The sequence below is a fragment of the Drosophila bipectinata genome, chromosome 3L (assembly GCF_030179905.1).
Source record: "Drosophila bipectinata strain 14024-0381.07 chromosome 3L, DbipHiC1v2, whole genome shotgun sequence".
Classification (NCBI taxonomy): Eukaryota; Metazoa; Arthropoda; class Insecta; order Diptera; family Drosophilidae; genus Drosophila; species Drosophila bipectinata.
Genome location: NC_091738.1, coordinates 11,723,647 through 11,740,496, shown reverse-complemented (window position 1 = coordinate 11,740,496; position 16,850 = coordinate 11,723,647). Strand labels below are relative to the sequence as shown.

General features: G+C 44.3%; 3 protein-coding genes across 6 annotated transcripts in view; 2 read left to right on the top strand and 1 right to left on the bottom strand.

Moving 5' to 3' along the window:
• Positions 1–1,681: 1,681 nt before the first annotated feature.
• On the bottom strand, positions 1,682–2,239 carry LOC108124684 (uncharacterized). The gene is made up of 2 exons (XM_017240456.3): positions 2,100–2,239; positions 1,682–2,038 (listed from the first exon to the last, which is right to left on the bottom strand). The coding sequence occupies exon 2, from the start codon at positions 2,032–2,034 to the stop codon at positions 1,747–1,749; it is 288 nt and encodes a 95-aa protein (XP_017095945.2). The 5' UTR covers positions 2,035–2,038; positions 2,100–2,239; the 3' UTR covers positions 1,682–1,746.
• A 3,527-nt stretch (positions 2,240–5,766) lies between these two features.
• Positions 5,767–16,850, top strand: part of Fhos (Formin homology 2 domain containing) — a 38,719-nt gene continuing 27,635 nt past the window's right edge. For all 4 annotated transcript variants that reach the window (XR_011442629.1, XM_070279442.1, XM_070279440.1 and 1 more), the window contains exons 1-4: positions 5,767–6,682; positions 11,196–11,246; positions 11,310–14,812; positions 15,330–15,405. Coding sequence is in view for 3 of the 4 variants with exons in the window: in XM_070279442.1 (XP_070135543.1) it covers positions 6,662–6,682; positions 11,196–11,246; positions 11,310–14,812; positions 15,330–15,405 (3,651 nt within the window). In the remaining variant the exon portion in view is untranslated. The remainder of the gene's footprint in view (positions 6,683–11,195; positions 11,247–11,309; positions 14,813–15,329; positions 15,406–16,850) is intronic.
• LOC108124712 (uncharacterized) lies at positions 7,842–9,285 on the top strand. Its single transcript, XM_070280177.1, has one exon. It carries the CDS (start codon positions 8,036–8,038, stop codon positions 9,104–9,106), a length of 1,071 nt encoding a protein of 356 aa, XP_070136278.1. The 5' UTR covers positions 7,842–8,035; the 3' UTR covers positions 9,107–9,285.

Below are 16,850 nucleotides of genomic sequence, written 5' to 3'. Positions count from 1 at the left end.
GAAATTGGGTCAAAATTGTTATGATCACAGATACACACTCACACACCCGTACAATCGAAAGCACTGTGGATGCCTTGCTGTGCAGTGTGTTATATATAGACTCTCGACTTCAGCTAGTTCGAGGTGTGGTGGTGGCGGTGATGGCTTCTCCTCCTGGTGTGCCCATTTGACAAGTGTTCTCCGTTCTCCGTTTTCCGATCTCCGCCGTTCGGCAGCCACTTTCTGCAAGATACTCCTCTCGCCGGAGTTAAGTATCTGCCAGATAAGCTCAAGTGGGCGCCAACTAGGTGGGTGGTGGTTGGTGGATTACTTCCCATTGAGACGCCATTTAAAAATAGATCTTTAATGCATCCAAATTTCAAAAACAAACAGCCAAGGCTCTAATGCATTACAATTCCCCGAAAAAATGTGCCACTCTACTTCCCGGTTTGCAAAAATTTCCCATTTTCCATTTGCCGTTTGGCGTTGACAACTTTCAATTATCCAATCCCGGATGATTCAGAAACTGTGCTCTAATAATGTCAATAGCCATTGTACGGCCCGTGGAAATTTGTGGCTGACAAATCTGGGATTTTGTATCTTTTGTACGGCACCCACAAGAACCATTCGACATTCGGGCCTGTGACGTGTCTTTCTGAGTCACTCGGATGAAAAATACGGCAAAACATTCACAGATATATCTAGTAGAAGATATATGGTTTGGGTGGGTGCATGAAGGCATGAAATAGTCCATCTAATATACCTCAAACATGTACCTCACTAGATAGCAAACTTATATCTACAGGTATCCATTCAATTTTTTAATAAATTAAATGCTTATAACACCTTTTCGATTGTGCAATACCGAATACACGGGATGAACGTAATCTGTTTATGAATAGACTGATTTTATAAATAGAAAACCAAAATAAAGCAACTACTACTTATACTTTTTGGCCATATATCTGTATCTACACATAGACAGTTTTCTTCTTGCCTCTTGATCTTACCAATGAAATGAACTGATGACAGAAATATTTTCCATTTGAGTTCTATCAACTTTTAAAGGCAACTTGTCAGCGAGTTTATTGATGTTTTTATGCTTAGTAATCAAATGATTTTATTTGTTTAGAAAAATAATCAGAACTTGATACGATTTTCTTAGTTTAGGTCTTAGGAAAGGGAAATAAGACTTCGAATTGCTTAAAAATATAAAATTTTTCTCTGCCTAAACGATTAATCATCAAAAATATTTTGGCCCCATGATTCTAAATGCAATCGAAATTTAATTATTGCCGCAAATATTTATCTGACAAAATAAATTAAAATTCTTTGAGTGTGTGGAAATTGTGCTAAATATTTTTTGAATTAAAACAAAATATACTTAGCTGTGGTTTCATCGGAAGTTGAGATTCTTGGTTAGAAACAAAATAGAAAATCAATAGAATACATAATACATTTAAAGAATAGTTTAAAAATTTCATAAAAACTTGAATAAGGTGTTTTAAACAAGAAACAAATAAAATAATCCGAAAAATAATATCTTGTTGAGTTTTATCCAAAACACAAACCATTTACTGCAGAGCGCAAGATGTAGATGGCGCCACAAGAATCTGTTTAGAAGAATGTAGAGTGTGTAAATTGGTAAAATATATTTCATGGTTTTATAAAAGTATAATGAAAAAAAAAAAAATATATAGTATTTATTTAAAATCCTTATTTATTAAACTTCATAATTTTCTTCAAAGACTGCATAAATTGTGTAGATTACTGAAAGAAAAATTCTATCAAATTAGTAAGTCTTTGCATGCTGACGTAGTTAACCAAAACGGCGTAGCCATAACAAGTATAAATATAGGCCCACCATTGAAAGTGGTAGGGCTCTTTGAGTCCCCCGTGGCCACCCCGAAGACGACCAAATCCCGAGAATCCGTTGGACTTCAGGGCGTATGCGTGATGCCGTTCGGTGAGAAGGCGGCGGAATACAGATCCGCTCAGGTAGACGACACTTAGTAAGAGAATCAACCGCCTCAGGTGCACCAAAAGCAGAGCCATAATCCTAAATGGTTAATATTTTGTATTTATTTCAAAGTTTTTATATCTTTTTTGATTGCACATACTTTTTTAGAGACTTCAAGCTGTTTTAATTTCACAATTATTTAGAAACTTATTTTTTTGCGATTTATTTTCGCATTTCTGTGAGCTCTTTGCCTTTCAACTTCTTATTTTGTTTTCGTCGCATTTTTCGCCAATCTCTTTCGTGAATTATATATAGAAATACAAAAACCTTTCATGTTGGCAACTCTTGCCAAAAAGTTTTCAAAACTATTTCAAATAAAAGCTTTTGCTATTTTGGCGGGTAAATAAAAATATTTTGATTTTGGTTAGGAAAATTATGGCAACACGCAACCTCCATAAATTTCTATTGTTTACGTTTTGTAATCGCTTGTTAGTAAATCTTGGAAAATGTCAGTGCTTGCCAAATCGAATTATAAAACACTTCAAACGGAAGCAGATGACTATCGGCGCTTCTGATATACTCTGATGATATTCGGTTCATACCGAAAGCGAATATCTACAAAAATCAACAGGCTGCAAGCGATTAAGATCGATCAGAGAAGCAGAGCCACTGGTGCCCAGGGCGTATACGCAATGCGTATACGTAATATATCCATTGAAAGCAAAGCGAAGAAATACTTGAGACCAGGCACACACATTTCAAACAAGAGTGCAACCTTGAAACGGCGATCAAATCCGCAGTAAATCGGGGCCGGAGGAACCCAAACAACAACACTTGTCGGGAAAAAGCAAACAACAGCCGCTAGAAGATTGCAACACGCCGCAAGATTGGGGCTGGTTAAGAACAGCAACTGTGCCAGCCGAGAAATACAATATTTAAATTAAATATTAGCACACCCGGCTAGCTATGGAAAAAAAGAAGGAAAATGAGGCAATGTTCCATCCGTCGACAGTCGAGCGGAAAATGAGATGTAAATAAAAAAATGTTAACAAAACATAAATAAAAATCTATTAACTGCAATTTTGTGGGCTTATGTGGTATTTAGCTATGACATGGGAACAGTATGAAGAAATTCTGAATATTTTTATGATTCATTATCTGAACCAAGAATTATAAAGCTTTTTATGTTTAATACCTGTTGAATAGGGATTAACACTTTGCAATGATAGCTAGACCGCATAAATTAAGAAGCTTAACTTTTCATATCCAAGCCACATAAATCAATAAATGTTTCCCTCTTTGTTGGATTACTATTATTAATTTTATTCATGCAATGTATCTTTCATCTGGAGAGCTACCACTTGGGACTGCATCTCCTCCCTCCTTGCTCAAAAGAAACAATTTCCTTGGCTTTTATTGTGTTATATGGGCACGCAAACAAATCGCATCTGCCTCAGGAGTCCGGATCCCCCTCTTGATTCGTTTTATTAACTAGTGTGTGCATCGCGTCATTGCATAATCTGTCGCTGAAGGCACGCCCCCAAAAGAAAGACCGCCGACACACTCGTAAATAACAAATTTGAAAATCTTCCAAAATGATTGAAAGGCCCAGAAGAGATTCGGCCACTGGGATGCGGATGCGAAGATGGAGTTGCAGATCGTTTCCCATGGGAGCCACAGGGCAGGCACAGGAAGAAATAATAATAATATTTACAGGAAAATTGTTAAAGATTTGATTTTTTAAAAATTATTAGATTGATAGGTTGGTAGAAGCTTAACAAATTCTATGCCTAGTTTATTAATTTATTTATTTTTTAGTAGCTACACTTTTTCCTCAGTGCATCTCTTACAGGACAGGAGGCACACTGGCCTGGCCAACATGATTGACCGACTGCGCGGTGCACCTCGCCGTTGCTCCCGGGGATTGCCGGGGTCTTCTGACTTTTATGGCTGTCGGTGTATTTCTTTTTATTGCCAGCCCAAAAAATCCGTTTCTGTGCCGTTCCTCTTGATTTGTTTGCATTCAGTTTGTTCAGCTTTTTGGGGTTTCGGATTATTTTCTTCCTATATTTTTTGTTGTCTAAGTTGCGTTGGCGTTGGTGTTGCCGCCAGTGGCAGCACGCACCGGGGAAAATATTTGTGGAAAGCATGCGAAATGCACGCCTGTTGTGGATCTTTTATATTTTTTAATGCATCGCTGAAAGCTATTTGTATCTGTCGGTCAGATTGGGTTAAGACACTGCCGCCCCCGCCCTGCACTAGCTGTATGTCTTTCGTCAAAGTGTCGAGCCACTTTTCCGAGGGGCCGCTGGCTATTAGCCCATTGATGGCGTTTTGGATATTCCCCTCTTTGTTTTTCCGGCCCCCCTCTTTAGTAATTTAGCATCTTTGTCGCGCATTCTGATTTATGGGAGAAATGGGGCTGGGTGGTGGGGGATCTAGGAGGTTAAACCATTTCACTTGAATGGTTTTTGGCATTTTGCGCATATTTAGTTTTAAATGTTTTTAGTAAAGCCAGAAGAATGGCCGTTTTATTTCGTGTTTAGACGTCATCTTTTTTAGCCGCACGTTTCCGGTGGGCACTGCCGGCATCACAGCATCAGTGGCAACTGCAAAAGTGGCACACAGATTTTTATTTTTAACAACCAGAACGAATATCAACATATAGTGCGACGTATGATCTGCAAGATATGAGAGGCTGTGAAATATGGCCTGGGTATTCGATGAACCTAAAAGTTCGTTTGAGGGCAGAGGCTAAATTAGCGGGGAGGTTCTATAGAATTTCGAATTTGGGACTTACCAGACAATTTTTTTAGAAAAGTTTGTACATTTTTAAGAAGAATAAAAAAACTTACGTTACTGAGCTCATTTTTTTAATGAGTGTTCATTTTCCTTCCGCTCTCAAGTATAATCTTTGGGGACACCTCAACTTCAGGTTGTAGACCCCATCTTGTCGCTCATTCATAAAAAACATGACAGACTGCATCTGTATCTGTAGCTGACAATTATCATTTGCAGCAAGATATTTGTGGCGTCTCTATTTTCTGGATAGCATATTCGCTTCCAACCCAACACCCACTCATCGATTAGTCACCGAAAGATATGTAAATAGAATTATTTATCTAATAATAGGTTCGAAATATCTGCATTGGAATGAAGGAGTCTAAATAAATGCAAAATACTTCTCGAGTTGAATTTTATGAGCATTACAAGAATTTCTTTCTTTACATTGCAATAGTTGAAGCCAAGAAGGTGGTATTATATGTACTTACATATAGCCTGTTGGCCGATTTCTGTCAGATCTTTATGGGGAGCAGATACATACGGGAATCAAAATAAGATACGAAAAATGAGTTGGATACTTCGATGTTTCCTCGGATGTCGCTCTTTGTTTGAATTATTTTTGGTTTACAATTTTTAATTAATTTTAATTGAGTTGGTTATACTGTTCTTATTTAGAAGAAAGGATAATAAATAAAAATTATTGAAAGTCTCTAAGAAACTCTATCTGAGAATTGTAATAAATACTTTTATTTTCATCAAGATAATATTTTTAAGTATTATGTCTATTTAACATCCTAATGATGATACTTTTGGATTAGAGTATGTTTTGATTCTTTATTTGTTGCATTTTCCTATTGCAATTTAGAAAACGGAGCGATCGGCGGCAGATTCTCCGAGAGATTCTCCGGGTCTCTCGCTTGCCGAAAATATAAACACGCACACCCATGGCCCACGACCGTGGGAGAGTCTCTTCCCGCTCAGCTTTTCACGCAATTCGGCGCCGAGGAAAATCTCAGCACTCAGAAAGTATTTTCAGTAGCTGGCAGACACAGTTTTCCTTTGACAACGCGCCGAGTCGCACACGCCTCGAGTCCGACGGATGCGGATAGCGGATACGGGATTTGGGCCAAAACCGTAGAAAAAAAAGACCGAACTGAGAATTTCGAAAAAAATAAAAGGAATGAAAATCGCGTTCGCATGCGACAAAATCTTTCAGTTCAGTTCTGTTCGGTTCGGTGTGGTTCGGTTGGGTGTGCGAGTGAATGTTGCTAAATTTATAAATAACAATTTAAGTTGTGCCCGCTCCCAAAGTAAATTAAAATAAAAGCAAAAGTGATGCGCTCGCCGCCGTAAGGGAAATGGAGATGGAAAATAAGAAAAATATCAAGGCATAAATAAAACGCCTCGTGACGTGTCGCATTTGCCGGCTGCATTCCCAAATAGATCGGAGATCGTAGATCGCAGATAGCTGTATAGATCCCTGGTATATACTCGGTCGGTGCGTGCCGGTGGATTATGTAAAGTGGCACACGGCAAAAAAACACACACACAACAAATAATTGAGAAAAAAAAGGGACTCCCAGATGATAGAATGAAAATTCAGATGGCAATAAAATGCGATAAAATTGAGATAGAATAGGGAGAGTGTAGCCTGAAGATTTGTCACACACGCGCCCCGACTCAGTAAGTGCAGCTAATTTATTTTGCATCTATTGCAATTGAGAGGCGACCGCCCAATGTGCATCCGCCAGATACATTTTCGTAATTGCCGTCAGTGGATCGAGTTGCTTTGTTTCGCACGTCGCGTCGGGTATTCGCCAGATTGGATTACAAGATCAGCCACCAGACAAAGGAGCCCAAAATAAGAATCCTGAAAATTATTTCAATAAATACGACGGAGAATAATCTTCCGGAGAATCGGTTGCCAAAACCAACGTAATGTCGTCCTACCGCAGTTATGTAAGTAAAAGTTAATGCATCGCCAACTATCTACTATCCGTATCTGTATCTGTATCTATTTATTTGGCATACGGTGTGTGTATCTCGATCAGTGTACGAGTATCTTTGGCTCTTTTTTTTTTGCGATTCTTCGCATCCACAGATTTTTGTTTATTTCTAATTTGTTGCCTCGGCTATCTGGCAGATAGAATGTATCCGCCAGCTACACTTGTGTTCGTGAGTTCCAGTTCCATTGATAAACAATTCGCCCACAAATTTTGCTCATTGTCTGGCATTTGGGATTAGATTTCGGCCTAGTTGATTGTTCTAATTTCCTCTCCAGCTCCAGAGGGGCTCAAATTATGGGCACGAGGTGTGGCAGCTGAATGAATGAATGGCCATTTAAATGTTTGAATAAATGGCTTTTATTTTGGCAGAGTAGATTAAATGCCAAATTTTGGCTTGATTTATTTGCGGTTTTCGCTTTGAAATATTTGAGTGATTTCTTGACAAATTAAATATATCATTTTCTTTTGATTTTTCGCCAGGAAATATATCTATCCCTCTAAAAGTCCCCATTACCATTCCCTTTCTCAAAACTTTAGCTAATCCCCCTTCATGTTCGACTCATTATATCCTTTTGTTCTCGGGATCAAGTTTATGACTTTCGGTGGACTTCTGACACCCTGGACATAAATCAATTAAATATTTTTCGGGGTCTCCAGAATCTAATAAACTGATCAATTTATAGCCGGCTAACAACAAGTCGCTCCCACTACCAGCCACTCCAGCATCATTTCCCCAATTATATTTAGAATGTGTGTGTTTTTTTCTCCTCGAGGAGCAAAGGAAAATGATTTCGGTTTCCTTCACGTTGACGCAGTCTTGTTGCTCATGTTGGAGTTGGTACTTTGTTGGAGATTTTTATGGGGCAAAGTGGGAGGAAGTTGTAAATATTTATGACACGCATAAAGTTGAAAGTTCCTCGGTGAGAGTGGCAAGGCACGCACCACCCAATTAATTAACAAAGTGTGAATATTCATGAAATTTGTTCCTAGAGTGGGAACCAAAAACAAAACAAATCTATGGGCGTCTAGTACTAAATATTAGTATTCATTGAAAATTGTAATAACAAGAAGGCTGTGAATGATATATTATCAGTTCAGATCAAAGGAGACTTTTGCCAGGCAATTGTCAACTACTTAGGTCCGGGTACAGAGTTTAGTATTCCCAGGTTTTCCCAGACAATCGTGTCGTGCAGGTAGAGTTTAAGATATTCGTTTCCACTCCCCAACCCAGCCCAACCGCCAGCTGCCATCCACCCAACAAAACTTATTTCGAATACAAAAAGGTTAAAAAAAAAATGACCTCAAAATGCCAAGACGTCGTCGCCCGCGCTGCAAACTCAATCAGTCGATGGTGGTTCGCAAGAAGAATCCGGAAAGCAGCGGACCCAGTGGTCGCCCTAAACCAGAGACAACGCAGCGCAGTGCCTTGGTAGCCCTACCCCCAATAGCAGATCCACCTAACGAGGAGCCACCGTGTGAGGAGCCACAGAACGAAGAACCACAAAGCGAGGAGCCACTGAGCGAGGAGCCCGTGAGTGAAGAGCCGCCCGAGGTGGAGTCCACTTCAAGCGCCGATCCGCCGAGTGGTGATGACACAGACTACCGGCTATTCCCGGAGATCTACAACCGCCAGCCATGGCTGCCCACGTTCGCCGACATCTTCGGCCAGCCCTCTTACAGAGCCGGGTTCGAGCTGGAAGAGACACCTTCCACCTCAGCAGCCCCCGCTCCCAGCACCGGGAACCCTAAGCCGGGTGGAGGTAGTAGCGCCGCCAGCTGCGAGACAAACAACGCCAATAGTGGCGGTGGAAGCAGCGGACCCGGCAGAAACAGCCACGAAAATGAAATGGGTATCCAAAGCTCGCCCGATGGCCGCTTTACCAACATACCCTCCACAATGCTGGGAGATCGATTCGGGATGACCGGACTACTGGCCGCCATGCGGGCCACACAAACTGATCCGAGCTCCACGCAGCTGGTCTTCGGCGAGGATCTGACCACGTTCGGCTTGGACCTGGCCGCCCGCGGCGACATCTATGTGCATTTCAACGGTCCATTCACCCACAGCCCACCCGAACGGAGCTCCATGGACTGCGCCCTCGAGATGGGAATGCGCGCCATGCGAGACGCCATGGTCATGTATCCGACCATGGCACCGGTCTGGGATCCCTTCCAGCCGGAGACCGGGCATTTGGGTCTTGTGGGTGGCGGTGGCAAGGACGGAAGCAAGGAATCGGTTCCCGAAACGGGCCCCCCAGCGGAAGTCCCGACACCGGAACCAGTCGTTGCTGCTCCGGTGCGAGAGCGTGGTCGTGAACGTCACCGTAATTTTCAGAGGGAACGCAAGCGGGAGCCCGCTAGGGATAGGCCCCGATAGGATCTTAGTCAGGCGGTTGGAGTTCATCGAAAAAACTTGGTAAAATTTGTAATCTGCGTGAATGTCTAGCCTTCCATATGAGAAAATGCATTGAAGTATATATTTGCTTATTGAGTCATGAGGATTAAAAAAATTTGTTCTATGATAAATGTTTATTTAATAATTGATTTAATAATTGATTTTAAAGAGGTTCTAAATGGTATATTTAGCATAGCTTTCTTTCTTAAAAGTAGATCTATGAAAGCATAAATTAATGCACTTTTCCTCTCATCTTTCACTTTTATTTTGGCCATTTCTTATCCCCAGACGATCTTTTTAGAGAATTTCAGTTTCGAAAAACGCATTTTTCGACACTTTTGACAACTACGTAGAAACTAGAAAAGCATTTATAAATAAATCATTTGTCTGGCACGCGAATCTGTTCAGTCGCCACTTTATAATATCCGAGTGGGCCGCCCCGGGTCACAGTCTATATACTTCGAGAGTGGATGTGGTTGGGATCACAGTTCCTATATGGACTCCGGCCACTGACAGACAGACACATTATAGTGCATCCTGGATTCTATGGGCTATAGCCCAATTGAGACCGCATAATAATGCTGTCAGAGCAAAGTGCAGAAGTACATACTCGCTGAGGAACAAAGTACACATGGCAGAGACGCCATTCCATTCCATTCCAGAGAAGATCCATCCGCGATCAGCGCCTCCTCCCGGCCCTCTCCGGCTGAGTGTCTCCGGCGTTTGCTTGTTTTGCACATTGTTGGGCTATTTGCGTTTGGCATTCCATTTCACTGAGCGAAAACAATTAGCCGAGACTGTCCGTCTTCCGCAATGCCTCCCCTGCTCACGGTTGGGCTGGAAAGTGTATTATTAATATCTTTTTTTTCCCCCTACGAGAGATGTCATCCGAGGGGAGTGAGAGGAACAAGCGCCACTTGGAAAAGTCTCACTGGAAATGTTTATTTAAATTCCTAGCTGAAATTCTATATGCTTTTGCTTTGTTTTATGAATTGCAAAGATTGCTCAATATCTGTTGCAATGCAGTCTTTTATTTTCTTTTTTGTTTAAATATATTTAAAAGTCTTACAAGCCTTTCAACCACTCGCTAAAGATCACTTGCAATAATTGGCTAAAATCACTTCGGTTGCCAAAAAATCTGTAACCGAACAAATGCTAAATGGGCGCCTAAATCCCCCGAAGAGATATTGCAAAAAATCTGTCAAGATCTAACCCCTCAAGTCCGTAATCTAATTATTCTCTCAGTCCATCCAAGGGAAGGCGCTGTCCCGAACCTGTCCCGCGATGGACGAGGGCAGTCTTCTAATGCACTGGGGCCGCGATTAGAAGGCAGATGTTGAAATAATCGAAATGAATCTGTTTACACGTCGAAATTAATTGAAAAACGCGTGCTGCAGCGCCATTTAATTGAAAATGAAATAGACGCAGGGCTGAGAATCCGAATCTGATTCCGAATCCAAATCCAAATTCAAATCGGAGGAAAATGCAATTGGGAGAGTTCAAAGAAGCGTCAGCCCCAAAACACAAATAGTTCGATCGGGATGATGCCGGGACGGTGGGAAAAAGAGGGTTCTTCTTGGGATGGGGGTCTTTCCCCCGGATTCTTTGGCAGCGACTGCTGGTGGTGTTGATGTTGCTGATGTGCCTCATGTTGCTGTTGTGTTGATGTTGCTGCTGCTGATGTTGATGCTGCAGCGGCTGTGGGCTGTGGCTGTGGCTGATGATGATGAAATGCGTGCGAATAATTGTCGAGTGCACAGCTCATTGAGAAAATTCCCCCTGGAAAGTGGAGAAGGTGAGGCAGGGTGGTGCATGGAGAATCTGGAGCATCGGTCGGTTTTCTTTATTTATGCCTTTTCCTCCCTGGAGTCAATTGGCTGCAGACTTTTAGAGCGCCAATCAATCAAAGCCATGTGATTGCCCATCAGTTCCAATTTCTTTGAATGGCTGCGTGCATATTCCCTGGAAAATTGCAAAGACTGCAAATGGCTATAAAGCAATCACTCACTTATGCCATGGTTCATTAAAAACTATACACTGAAAAACTAATATATGTAACTTTCCATTACAGACGCCCTGGAAATCCAGCTTAGGCAGCTCCTACAAGACAGGCAGTTCCACAGTAAGTATTATTCGCCATTCTAAGCCGGAAGATCGCTTTTAATTCTTGTCCTTTATTCTACAGTATGGAAGTAGTGGGGATTCCACTTCAAGATATACCTCTCTGGCCACGCCCAGCGCCTATAGGCCCTCGTTTTCCGGGGGAACATACCGCCTGAAAAGGGAACCACCACCATCAGCAACCACCACCCCAGTTACCAGCTATGTCAGCCGTTATGCCAAAACCGAACCCAAGGAAACTGTCACCAATGATCGCACAAGTCCCGTGAAACGCTACACTGGAGGTGCGACGAGCTCATTGGGAAAATATGGAAGATCGAGGGATCCAAGCCCGGTGGCCTTGGAGCACACAAACCGCAATAAGTCCAGGGATCCCAGTCCTGTAATAGACAGCGCCAGAAGTAAACTAGCCACAAGCTATCGTGGAGGGGCAAACACCACTTCCAGTTCATCCTCATCTGCCTCCAGAACTGGCTACAGCAGCCGCTATGGAGCCGGAGCTGGATCTAGGATAACTGGGAATGGGAGTGCTCTGTCCTACCTGACCACCAGTGACTTTCATGCCAGGACTGCCAGCAGAGCAAAGGCTAGCAGAGAAAAAGAGAAAGAGAAGGAAAAAGAGAAGGATCTGGAGGTCGAGGAGAAACAAAGTGACACATCTAATGGAAAGGAAAAGACCCCCGAAAAGAAGTCAGAAGAAGAAAGCTCCAAGGATTCAGAAGGTGACGAAACCTTCATCACTATTTCGGTGGTAACACGAGCCACTTCACCCACTCTGCCGGGCAGCACCACCGTACAGCGAACCCGTCGCATCGATCCGGCAAAGACCATCGAAAAGACCGTAACACGATCTACGAAAAAAAGACAAACCACCGATCAGGAAATTCAGTCGGATAGGTTAGATGATTCCTCGCGATATCTGCGTTACAGCGGGGGCACCACCTACAGTCCTCACAGAGACAGGATCACGAGCCTCCGATACAGCGCCAGTCCGCTGCACAGTTCCGCGTCTGGAAAGTCCAGCCCGGAGGTCAGATCGAATCATCTGACACCAGAAGCTCTGACACCGCCTAGGAGCAATGGTTCAGTGAGTTCGGCCAAGTCCTCGGAAGCCCTTTCTCCAGCAAGGACCAATGGTTCAGTGAGTTCGGCCAAGTCCTCGGAAGCCCTTTCCCCAGCAAGGACCAATGGTTCCTTGACACCTGGTAAATCCTCAGAAGCCCTCTCGCCGCCACGAACTAATGGCTCCCTGACGCCCGGAAAGTCTTCTGAGGCTCTCTGTCTTTCGACTCCCCGCACAAATGGTTCCGTTTCTCCTGGAAAATCCTCGGAAGCTTTGTCCCCGCCTAGGAGCAATGGAACGTCTGTAAGCTCGTCAAAATCCTCGAAATCTAAACTTTCGCCTCCAAAAGCCATACGCTTGAACTCCCGCCAGTCGTCGGTGGAGAATCTGGCCAACAAGCCTCCGGCCGCGCCCAGCAAAGCGGACTCACCAACCAAAACCTGTAGCTCCAGCTCGGGCAGTTCTGCGGTAAAGTGGCCCAACAAGGACTTCCGAAAGTCGTCCTTGAATGTGGGCAATACAGACCGGCCAAGAAAGTCCAGAACGCCCAGCAGTGGCGGAGAATCTGAGGATCTCCCCAATGGTAGTGGCCACCTGGAGCGCTCACCTAGTGCCGGCTCCGAGGGCAGCCTAGCATCCGGAGCATCCTCGAAAAAGTCCAATAAGCTCAGCAATGGAAAGGCAACTCCCAGCAAGCCAAAGCCTCAGAAGTCCGGCAGCGACAACACTGGCAGTTCATCGACCGCCTCTGCCTCGGATAGCGATCAAAGGGTCAAGACGGTGAAAAAGCAGGCCAAGAAGAAGACCACCAAAGAGGCTGGGATCAAGGCCACCGCCCACAAATCGATTAGCCCGCCCAGCAGCACTGAGTCAGCCACCGAGGTGGTGGTTGAGGTGGTGGCAGTGCCAACGGCGGCGCAGACGAGACTGAAGAAGCTCTCGGCTGTATCGAATTTTTTCGCCAGCCGTCAGCAAGACGCAAATAACGAGCCAATCTTCCTCGAAAGCTCCGAGAGCTCGGGCGAACCGGAGGTCACCACTGCAGGCGGAATCTCAGGGTTCTCGGGAATCTCGAAGATTTCGGCCAACAGTCTCAGTGCAGATTTGCGAACGAACGAACCGACGACGCCCTCGAGCGAAGCGAAAATAAATAATTCCCCCTCACCCAAATCGAATTCCCTGAGTTCGACCACGCGCTGTCCTAGAGAAACCACCACGGCCGGCACCACCCTGCCCACCACGAGTATAGTGAGCACTATCAGCCAGGACACGAGCCTTACAGCCACCGCCAGTCTAAGCACTTCGGAACAGGACGAGCCCAGTTGGTGGCAGGACACAAGTCTTCAGATAAATACGGCCTCTGCGTTGGATCAGAATCGAGGAGATATGCCTTCTTACCGACTAAGACACATAGACTCTGGCGAGGAGCAGGCCTGGTGGCTGCGACAGGATGAGAATGGCCAGGATGACGATGACACCCTGGCGGAGGACGCTACAAACCCCTTGGACGAGGACAATCAGGAGGTGAGCAAGGGCACCTGGTGGAGCCAGGGCGATGAGCCGGTGGACTCCGGCAGCAGTCAGGTAAAGATGATGCCACGGAGTCGCCTGTCCCCGGAGAAGGATGCCTGGTGGCTAGACGAAGAGCAGGAGGTGGTCAAATCCAAGTCTAATGGCGATATGAACAACAACAGTGAGCCCCACGTAGAGGTGACCCTCAAGTTGCCCTCGCACGGCAGTCAACGGACCTCCAAGAGCAGTGGCTCCTCAAAAAGCAACGGCTCCAATCCCTGGTGGATGTCCGGGCCCGCCAAAAAGCTGTTCAACGTACAACGGGTGCAGTCCGGCGAGAGAGCCTGGTGGCAGGAGTCCCCCGAAGAGGCAGCTCCCCAGGAGGAAAAGGAAAACGAACCACCGCCGGTGAAGCCACCTACACCTCCTCCCCGGATCATCAAGCACTGGGAGTCCGGAGAGAGAGCTTGGTGGCTGCAGGAGGATAACCAGCAGGAGCCGCAGCCCGAGGTGGCAGTGTATCTGCAACCTTCCAGGGACGAGGTGGATCTGAGGCAAATGCATCCTGCTGTCGAACTGAGCAGCTCCTTCAATTTTTCGGAACGACCACCGCCCCTGGGCCAGTGCGCCAGTCCTGTGCGCTGTCCCTCACCCTATGACAACATTCCGGGTACCAAGATGGCACCGGAGCCAGCCCCACCCACATCGCCCCCCAGTGCCATACTCATGCCTCCCCTGCAGCCCCGGTACTTTCCCCAAACGAGAAGAGCCGGCGAGAAACTCTTCATTTCGAGGCATCAGAACATTGACGAGCTCCTGGGCGGAGCCTGCCGTCCCCTAAGTCCGCTCTTCTACGGGAACTCCTGTCCGGCCGAGAGTGAAATGACTTCTCTCGCCAGCAAAAACATGTTCCTGCTGGAGGAGGTGACACCTGACCAGGTGCGAATCCATGACAGCACCGCCCAGCTGCCAGTTATCCAAAGAATGCAACGGTGAGTTGAGAGTTGCTTTTATGTAATTAATTTAGGAAGCCAAACTACAAGATACGTAGATAGTATTTAATAGATACACACCGACTAATTGATGAGTTACTCTGCCTTCTGCCATTTAAATGTTTGTTTTAAAAATAAACCAAAAGGCATTTAATTTTCTTTATTTGACACAGAGTAATTTATTTATTATTGATTTATAGCTATTCTTAAATATATAATTGTTTACCTCTTGGTTTAGCTAATATAGTGAGTCAGTTCCCTGTATTTTTTTTTAGTAAATAGGAAGAGTGTTTTCCACTTTTTACCTGAAAACTAAAGGAATTCGATTCGAGTTCATTGGGTGATACTTTTGGCAAGGTACACTATAAGAAATATATATATATTTATATGATAAATCCCATGAAGCTTTGGGAGAGAGCTTTCCCGTTTGTTGTGTGGTGAATTGGCTCAACATGTGGTTGCTTATCTATCTTAAAAATATACTAATATAAATGTATATGTTCTGTTGATCTTGCAGCGATGTCGAGTGGTTGGAGAATGGCAGCAATAGCAGCTTTTACGAGCAGCCGAAACAACAACAGCACCAGCGCAGGGTAAGTGTCCACCTTTTCTCATGCAGATTGCAGGCGTTTTGGCAGCCTGCCCGTCCGTCTTGTTACGATATCGACTGCGCCCACGCTTCAGTTTATTTATACAGGCACCTCGTCTTGGGTGGGGGACTATACACATATTCCTGATGGTGTACTCTCTGCATTTCATTCATGGTCCCCACAAATTGAGTGGTTAGATGGGGAAGTTACTCGAATACTCCGCATACTTATCCGTTTAATTAATTTACCTGCCCCACACCCTCGAACCTTTCACTTATCGCAGAACTTTTGACACTCGCCGCCCTGTATCGCTTACCTGCAGCTGGGCGTCTCATATCCGAATGACAAAGGGCAGGCCAGGGCGAGCCGAGGTGTTCATGCCCACACCCACTGGAGCCCATGGCGGTGCAGTGGTGCAGTTATCACCTCCGGCATCTCTCGCCAGATTCGGTTTTGAGTGACAGCCCTCAAGTGGCTGCGGGGGCCGTTGTTTGTGAGTCAGCCAGAGTTCGCAGGCACTTACAAAAAAAAGAAAAAAAAATAAGAAGTTTAAGGTGTATTATACGACTTGAAACATCCCATTAATATAAGTAGATTTAAGGTCTAGAAATGTATTTCTGAAACTCTTCAAGGACTTGGAACATTTAAGTCAAGACACTTTCTTTGGTCTGATATATTGTATACTATTTTTGAAACCATTTCCCACCGTATATACCCCTGAAATTCTTCTTGAAACCTCAATGCAAATACAACAAAGCACTTTTGTTGTCAGAACAAAATGCGGAACCACCACGAGAATAAAAACATGAGCACACAAATTTTATCTTAATTACATTCCGTCGCCTCGGCTTGGGACTTCCTTTGGATTTGGTTTTGGATCCCGGATTCCCAGCCGGGGAAGCGCTCCAGTTTGATGGCCAAACAAAAATAACAACAAGACTTTCGTCTCGAAAGAGAACAACTCTCGGCTAAATGGGTCATAATGCAATTAACATGGCCATAAAACCAAATCAAGTGAGCAAGAAGTCAGGGCGATAACTGTAAAAGTATATTCGCACCAGAGAAGCCCAGAGAAAAAAAAAATTCTGAAAAAAACGATTGCAAATATTTGTTTATTCATTTCGCTTCTTGTGTACCGAATATGTTAAATGCCATTGTTGACTCTGAGCCGCCAAATGTGTGGCCATTAAAAAACGCGTCGCCGAACATTAAAAATCGAAAGTCCATTCAACCCTCCATAAAAAAATAAGGAGATTGTCTAGAAAAGGTCTTCTTTTCACCTCTGAACCTCTGGATCGCAATTTCTTGCCATGATTCGCCACGGCCCAAAAATAGCAAATGGCATTGATGCGTGGAAACCAAAACAAAATCCGCGAGCAGAGCCACAAAACAAATTACCCAAATTACATTATAAGAGACATTTAGTTTCATTTAACACAGCTGCAAAA